Source organism: Manihot esculenta, chromosome 13, assembly GCF_001659605.2.
Source record: "Manihot esculenta cultivar AM560-2 chromosome 13, M.esculenta_v8, whole genome shotgun sequence".
Taxonomy (NCBI): domain Eukaryota; kingdom Viridiplantae; phylum Streptophyta; class Magnoliopsida; order Malpighiales; family Euphorbiaceae; genus Manihot; species Manihot esculenta.
This window is the reverse complement of record NC_035173.2, coordinates 23,480,187-23,489,017: the sequence shown is the minus strand read 5'-3', so window position 1 is coordinate 23,489,017 and position 8,831 is coordinate 23,480,187. Positions and strand designations below refer to the sequence as shown.

Sequence of the window (8,831 nt, the reverse complement as noted above, 5' to 3'; positions counted from 1 at the left end):
GTGATTGGGTTTGGATCCATATGCGAAAGGAAATGTTTCTAACTCAAAGGAAATCAAAACTCGATGCACGAGGGGATGGACCATATCAAGTGCTGAAACGGATCAATGACAATGCATACATAATTGATCTGCCAGGTGAGTTTGGTGTAAGTGCTACCTTTAATGTTTCTGATTTGTGTTCTTTTGATTTTGGTACGAGGACGAATCCTTTTCAAGAGGGAGGGGATGATGTAAGCACGACCAACAACACCAAAAATAATGAGCTAGCATTGTCTTAAGGACCAATTACAAGGTTGAGATCCAAGAGGTTGAAGGAAGCACTTCAAGGATTTATGAAGAAATATGTTGAAAATTTGCAAGTTCATTTTGAAGTTGAAGAACAATATGGCCATTTCAAGTCAATTAGGTTAAATGTGTCCTTATTGACAATTCAAATTTTGTATTTATAGTGGGAAGTTATTTAGTAGTTGGTGGTAGTTAACCAGTAGTGGGTAGTTAAACAGCAGTGATAGTTATCCAGTAGTGGATAGTGGCATAGATCATGGATCCATACAGAGTAGTGGGTAATGGCATAGATTATGGGTCCATGCATAGTAGTGGGAAGTGGCAAAGGTCATGGGTCTTTATTTATGTTATATAAAACATCTTTTTTTCTATATTGTAGGCAGATTATCAATTATTCAATACAATTGCTTTATGCGATTCTTCTTTGAGAGCTTAAGAGAGATCTTGATTCTTGACATTGCATCACGAATAAGGTTTGATACTAACTTGTATGTTTCTTATTCTTGCTGCTCTTAAAATCAATCCATTATAAGTGTTCTTAATTGCATGTTAATTAAGGGTGTTTTAGATTGGAGAATTATTTTCTGAATTAAATTCTTTTTACTAGAGTATATGTCGTTTCAGTCTCTAATAGGCTGGGATTCCGCATCCTCCAAGCAATCATAAAACATAAGTATTCTCTTGTATAAAGGTGCAACAAAGACTTGAGAAGATTAATTTACAGGGCCACGATCGCTAACAGCAATTAAATGTTCCCAAATTGATGTCTAGTACATTCAATGTGGCCATTTCAAATGAAAGCTCACGTCCCAGCATTTATGGGCATTCCACATGTATGGTACTGGAACATTGGGGACATGGGGACCATTCTAATGTTTATGCCTTGCCCATGTAGAGGAGGTGGTGGTGAATATGTGAAACAGGGGAGAAGCAAAGACAGAATTTTATCAACTACCTAATTATACATATAATCTACTTTCAAGCCAAAACAAGGTGCCTGGCCCATGAGAACAGCCTAAGCAAACGGGCTATGCATGAGCACTGTCTGAAGCTAAAAGAAAAAGGAAATAGAAAATCCATACATAGACCAGAATATGGCAATATCACACAAATATTACATTTTATGATGGGACATTAACCATAAACAACCAGTGAAAGAAACAGGGAAACTTGGTTCTTTGCTGCTATTGCTGGCACCAATCTTCTTCCACTATTTTCTTCCTCCCGTGTTGCTTCACTTGTATTCCAAAATCATGTTGTTCTCAGGAGCCAAGCCAACACAAGCTCTCAGTATGTTCTCAAGCATTGCTCGCTGCTTTGACAGTGCATTCACCACTGGTGTGCCTGGTGGAACCTGTTTTTCACAACCAAACCGTTTTAGTATTACATTGAAACTGTAGCTATCAGCCTATCAGTGTCCAGAAGTGAAACTTACAAGAGGAGCCTTGGTAAGGTAACTGAGAATGGTAGCCACAGGGTGGAAAGAGTGGAACTTGCCCTGCAGAGAAGTAAATTCAAAGTTGTAAGTTAAATAGAACAGAATTTATCAGTGAGGGCAATAAAAAATGAAGACACACCTCCCCTTCAGCTTTAAGCTGGATCCTGGTGCAGAGCTCAGCAAGAAGAACCAAATCCAGGATGATGGGTGCAGCCAAAAGGGAGTCCTCGCAGGTGTTATGCAGGACTATGGTGTTTTTGCCACCCATGAAAATTTCTGAAGTGTACTCATCCATGGCTCTCTTGCTATCTCCTACATAAGGAACATACTACAAGGGCCACACAGAATCAAACAATCGTTATTCAGCTTTAGTTAGAATAAAAATCAGAGACATATACAGAGAAAGAAGAGGGTAAATTTACCTTGATGACCACAACATGATCAGGGTGCTCCCCAGGTTCATAGAGGATGCCATTGCTAGCGACCATGTCGTCAACAACATTGCTTTTGGAGATTTCCTTGGAACGGAAAGTTTGAGGTGCTGACAAGTTCAAACCATCATTGTTTCCTAGATGATTGTAACTCACTATTGATGTTGGCTGCATCACCACAATTTCCAATACCCATCAATATCACCTCAGAAATTTTTTAAGGCAGAAAATCAGGCTATTTAACAAAATTCTTCTGTAAATCCACAAGAATCATGATGATGAAATTGATTATGCTAAACTAAAATTATATCCAAATAGGTGGAATTTGGAAATTTGGAAATTATATACCTTTATACCGGCACCAACAAGGAAATCAACAAGTACAGATTTCATCTTGGTCTGACCACTCTTGAAATCATCTCCACCAATCAAACTGTTGCTCTTAATGGCCAAATCAATAAGGCCTGCAGATAATCAAACACCAAGAAAAAGTTATTAAAACTAATTCACTTTTGCTATGAAAGAAAAGGTAACCAGCACCTTACAGTGTAAAGAGGCGAATTGAATACCTGGAACAAAAGTGTTCTGTGGGCTTCCATTAATGAAAGGAACTTCCTCTAAAACACAAGCTAAAGCATACAAGGTTGATGGAGATATTTCAGCTTCATTTTTCTCCAACGAAGCCAAGAGGTTCTCCATGGTATCATTTAGGCCCACAACAACATTACTGTACCTCTCAGTGTTGGCAGTCCACAGAACAACCACCTTGTCCACCTTGCTTTTCTCCTTAAACTCCCTGGATATAATTATTACACCACATATTACAAAACATCGTATTAATTACTTTCTTCTTTCAGCAAAAAGGAACAAAAGGTTATTGCAGAAATATATACTTTAAACACAACTGAAAGGTAATTATCACCTAATGTCTTTAATTATTTGCTGGACCTGCTCTTTCTTGGTCCCTTTGATCACGTTGTTGGCACGTGACCCTTGATTGGCAGCGATGAAATCAGGGTCATAGATTCCGGGGAGTGGGACCATAGATTCCATGTAGGGCCTCAGTTGCTTTTGAAGATCAATTTCAAAGACCTTGGCCCTGGCCATGGCATCTGCCAAGTTCATGTCACTGATGTCCCAGCCACCAAACACGATGTCATCTGGATTCACCTGTATAAAATATTATATTTAACAGCTTCACTGTGAGCAGCTGCTTAGTTCAAAATTAATACTTTATTTATATTTCTGTCATGATAATTAAAAAAAATAGTTAAAATACCATGGGAAGGAGGCTCTTGAACGGAGCATAAATCTCCTCTCCATTGAAAGACCCAACTCGGATCGATGAAGCTTGGGTGAGTGAGCCAAAGTAATTAGCCTGTTGAACTTTGTCCTTGGTTGCCCAAGAGATTCCTCTGAAAAAAGAATCATGACCCACATCTTTGAATCAATTAACTATTCGAATACAAACAAGTTTCCATTAAAAATCAAATCTTACCAACCATAATGAATCCCAATTTTTTATGAGTTCAATTAAAGCAATCTGTAGATTTCAATAGAAGAAAATGAAAATAATAAAAAATAAAAGAACTCACTGTCTATTGGCTATAACCCCACCGGTTAGAGTGGAACCATTATTTCCTCCCCACCCCACGAGCATAACCCTGTGAAACAAAATTAACACATTTTTCAAATTTAAGAAATTACCCACAAAAATAATCATCGAAAATATCGAAATAATTAAGAAGAAAAATAAAAAAAAATAGAAAATGAAAATGGGGAATGGCACAAACCCTAGCTTAGGGACATGGGTATTGGTCTTGAATTCGTATTTGACAGTTTTGGGCTTCACAATCCATTCATAAGTGCCATTCCTGTTCTCGTGAACAAGATCAGTGGTCTCGTAGCTATACACAGAGTGAATCTCATCCTCTGTATACTTAACATTAGGACTCTCAACCTTAAACTTCTCAATGAACATTTTCTTTCGGTGAAGAATGATAGAAAAATCAGGCAAATAATGAACCAAACAGGAGGCCGAGATTGCAAAGAAAAAGAAGAAGAATGAGAAAATTGGCTATCAATCTCAACCCTTGTGCTATCTCGATTGACACCCAAGAGGAGTATAAATAGAGAAAATGTGGCCCTGTTAAGACACGTGGTGGATGGTGGATGGTGAATGGACATGACCCTCCGTAGTCAGTATTATTGAGCGAGCGAAGCTAGGCCATGCAAAAATGGCGGAGAGTCAGTCCATTGTATCGCACGTACTGTAGACACGTGCGAACGTAAAGAGCGACAAGTGGTCGTACTTACACGTGGCATGATCATGCGAGTTTTAACATATTAATTATTAATTTTTTAAAGTGTTAATTTTTTTAACTTTATTAGATACGTGGGGTCCAAAATCTAAGAAGGTACTGGAAATGACGGTGACCGGTGAAATTGTCGGAGATAGTGAAATGATTGACCGAGTAACTGTTTGTGTTGGTGACCGATGAGAAACTTTTTTCTTATTGCAAAGGATCGTGTAATGAACGCGTTAAGTGCAGCGTGGACACAGAGTTTTCTCAACTGCCTGGGTGACCGTTTTAAATTATAATGATTAAATGATTATATAATGTAACGTAAGATTCTCCCCATGTAAAATATTCCAGAATTTGATAGATTATTCACTTATAGCCAAGGGACCTTTTGATTGGTGAAGAAATAAATTATTAAATGCACCAGAGTAATAAATTTTAATTTTGTTTTCTATTTTCTTACTTTTTAATAAAAAATACAATATTTTAAATTTTATATAAATTGAAAATTATACGGTGCATTTAGTTAGCGAAAATAATTTTTTATTTTTTATTTTCAATTTTATTTTATTTATTTCATTTTTCATAAAAAATTAGAAATCATAAAATATTAAAAATTATTTTTAATTAGAAAAATTAAAAAATATATTCAAATTATCATTATTTTTTTAGAAAATATGTTTTTTTATAATATTCACCACCTTAATTTTTATATTAATTTAAAATAGAAAGAAAAATTCATATATTTTATATTAATTTAAAATAAAAAATTATGCATGTTTTAATATATAAATATAATAAAAATCATATTTTATTTGTGTAAAGTCTATTTGTATAAGAATTTTTTTATTTTTCATTTTAAAAAAAATTATATTTTTTAATTTTTTAATATAACGAAGAATATATGAAAAATAATTATTTTAGTATTTATTATTTTCTTTATAAAATTTATAAAATAAAAAATTTATTTTTTATTTTTCAATCAGTGAAAAAAATTAAAATGAACATGTTTTTTTATTTTTGAAAAATACAAAATTTTAAAAAATAGACATATTTTTTTACACGCTCATAATTAGTCTAATTTTAAAAAATAAACTTAGTCTGTTTTCTAATATATACACCAATCATATTATTCTACAATTTATATTTTTTACATAAAATGTGATTTTTTTTTTCTTAATTTTTTTATGTTTCTAGAGCATCTACCGACTTTTCTTGCCCCGGCAAAGGAGAGCCTCATTTTTCTTACCAAATATGTGTTTTCTCCATTATGGATAAAATATAGATAAGCTTTTTTAAATAATGTTGCTAATAGCCGTACTTTAAATTTTAGGGTCTTTCATTGCTATTGTTGCAACTTGAACTTTCTTTTTTCTATTTTGTTGATTTTTTTTTTCTCAGTATATGGAATCTAAATCCTAGCCTTTATCAAATTCAAGACTTAAAAGTATGGTTGGTGGTAGCTTGGAGGATTTAGTATGAAACGTGCAAATGGGACACCAAGGAGTTATATAATCTCCATCTTCAATAGTGTTGATGTGATCTGGATTATATCCACTTGGTTCAACTGGTTCATGTCTTTCTGTTGTTGGGGTTCTCCTTTTATTTTGTATAAGCATGTGTTCTAATTTTATCTGAGCTTGCATGTGGCTTCTATAGTTTTGGAGAGTCCCAATGGTGGAGATGTAGTATAAGAAAGAAGCTCAAATTTTTGCATTGATATACCTTCCTCACTACAACAAATTGTCGGAATAGTAAGAGAAAATAGTAACGAACCTTATCTGTTTTAGATTTATAACAGTTTTGTAACAGATTTTAAACGGATAAGAAAGAAGGAACCAAACATATAACGGATTGACAAATCCATTACTATTTCGCTACTAAATATGTATAACAGACATATCCATTACTAATCCGTTTTAGTTGTCTACATTTATATAATGGATTAGAAATAGATTTATTATTCGTTGCAGAATTAAGAAATCTTTTAAATTTAGCAACCCTTTAGTAACCGATAGTTATGTTTGTTATAAAATTTATATCTAAGGTTTTAGTAACGAAAATATTCGTCACAGATTTTTAAATTCCCAATTTAGCTATTTGTGAAATTCATTTATCCCTCGCTTCTGCCAAAATTTTCCTTTCCCCTCTTGCAATTTCTTTTACGACCCTTACTTCCCCTTTCCCTCCTCAACATTCATCGGTAGCCATTCGATTGTTGTTAGCTATTTGTTTGTCGTTCGTCGATTGGGTCGTTCATCGATTCTCTTGGCTATTCTGCTCTCCTTTCATCGTTCGATTTTCATTTGCTTGTCGTTCATTGATTGGGCTATTCGTCGATTGCTTGCTTGTCATTCGCCATTCGTCGTGCGTCGTTCATCGATTTTTCTTAGATAGGTATTATCTTATTTGGCTTTAGATTTTATGTTAGGTTTTTATTTTTCTATGCGTGTCTTTCTACTGTTCGTCAACCCTTCTGCTTGATGAGTTTTTGTAGTTCATTTCTAAACTAACGACTAATAGTCTTTTCTATATAAGCTCTCACATAGGCCAAAGTGCATATATGATTTTATGTTTATTTCTATTTATTATTTTCATAAGAATATCAAACTTTTCATTATCAATAAATATCATCTCTTAGATTTTTTTGGCTTTTCTCAAATTTTGTAGATGCCCATGGTTCCTGGTCCAACCTTCCTAAGTAATAAGAAAAAAGCATGAAAAAAAGATAATGCCAAATTACTCCGAGTCTTTGATGGGCTTGTCACTCACAATACACTGAGATCAAGACATCAAGTGACTTGAAGCTTGATCACTTGGCCATATGTTAGTATTATATTTTCTTGTGGTTAAATAACACATTTTCCTCAACTCTCTCATACATTATAACCATAAAGAAAAGTTAGAAACAACTAATAAATGAGAGTGAAATTGGAAAAAGAAAAAAATGAATTACACATCTCCCAATGATTTTAGAGGTTATTATTTTCTTTATAACTTTATTATCATTGTGGTAATGCACTATGCCCATTTGTTGTTGTCTGGTATGTTTTCTTTATACCTTTATGAGGTTAGGTCGAAAGTAGGATCTAAGCAAAAAAGAAATTTGGAATCTTCATTTGTTATAGCTATTTGAAGAATAAAGTTTGTTGCATGGTCACATATGATGGACATACAATGTTGAATTCTATTTCTCAATGGATGAAAATCTACACATATTTATTCACTTTTTCTTGTGGGGTAGTTGTTAAAGTTGTTCAAAAGCATATTACTATAAAAGAAGTATATGAGTATCAAATAATTAGTTTTAGTTTTAGTATTTTGCTGTTGTATTGGCTTAGTATATATATAATTTGTATGGATGGCAATGATACATAGATGGTCTACATATAATTTCATTAGTTAATAACCAATTTAATATAGAAAATAGAATCCAAATTATGATATAAAGTCTAAGTTTCAATCTAAAACTAATTAATAATTTTCATTTAATGATTTTAATTTAACTTTAAATATATTAAATAGAGATATTTAAATATGATATTTCATTATTGTATAAATAATTTAATACAGTCTTGACTAAGATACTCTACTTGAAATTTGAGAATTATGTAGAGTAGGATATAAGTGTTCTTTTTGTACCATTTAGCTTATTCTCTCTCTTGTTTATATATGTATATATATAAATATGTAAAGTTCCATTATTTATATTGGATTATAATTTATTTGTTATGAATATAAAGTTATTAGAGTTACAAATGTGCCAATACAATAATTTTTTTTATAGAATGTCATCAAACAAGAGTTGGATGGATCCAAGACTAAAGGATGAGTTATTAAATCCTTTTTTTAGAAGGATTAAATGAATTTATAGGGTTGACTAAACAACGTCCATGGAGAGGATTGGAGAGATGGGCGGCCGAATGTGTGAATTGTGTTGAAGGGGCTGGCCAGCACTTGAAGAGGTCTTTTTATAGGATCAAAGGCTGCCTTAGGTCTTGCTTTCTGTCAAATTTGAACTATTGGCTACCCATATGCTGCCCATGCCACCCATATCTTGCACATTAATGAGGTGGAGCCTCCTTTTGAATTTTGAATTTTGAATGTGCAAGACTTGAGGTGACATGTGTGACTTCTTTGGCTTCTTTGACAAGCTGAATTTGAATTTCAAATTTGAATGTGCATCTTCTAAAGATTTGGCTTCTTTAATAAGAAAAAGATTTCTTGAAGATCTTGAATTTCAATCTGCTCTGCTGAATGCACTTTCCTTATTTGCCACTTTCCTTATTTGCCACTTTCCTTAATGAGCTGAATCTTGATTTTGAATTTTGAATTCTCTTAAGGATTTGAAATTTGAATTTCAAATTTCAAATT

The 8,831-nt window shown here is 33.2% G+C and overlaps 1 protein-coding gene across 1 annotated transcript; it reads right to left on the bottom strand.

The window, feature by feature from the left end:
* Positions 1-1,212: 1,212 nt before the first annotated feature.
* On the bottom strand, positions 1,213-4,272 carry LOC110630311 (inositol-3-phosphate synthase). Its single transcript, XM_021777741.2, has 10 exons — positions 3,948-4,272; positions 3,750-3,818; positions 3,434-3,569; positions 3,077-3,324; positions 2,724-2,950; positions 2,503-2,618; positions 2,146-2,322; positions 1,863-2,051; positions 1,721-1,783; positions 1,213-1,639 (listed from the first exon to the last, which is right to left on the bottom strand). The coding sequence occupies exons 1-10, from the start codon at positions 4,133-4,135 to the stop codon at positions 1,520-1,522; spliced, it is 1,533 nt and encodes a 510-aa protein (XP_021633433.1). The 5' UTR covers positions 4,136-4,272; the 3' UTR covers positions 1,213-1,519.
* Between the last annotated feature and the right edge of the window lie 4,559 nt (positions 4,273-8,831).

Coding starts and splice junctions, on each gene's coding strand:
- LOC110630311 (XM_021777741.2), bottom strand. CDS start 4,135: ATGTTCATTGAGAAGTTTAAGGTTGAGAGTCCTAATGTTAAGTATACA. Junction 2,951..3,076: donor CAAATAATTAAAGACATTAG/GTGATAATTACC, acceptor AATTATATCCAG/GGAGTTTAAGGAGAAAAGCA. Junction 1,640..1,720: donor ACCTTACCAAGGCTCCTCTT/GTAAGTTTCACT, acceptor TGTGAAAAACAG/GTTCCACCAGGCACACCAGT.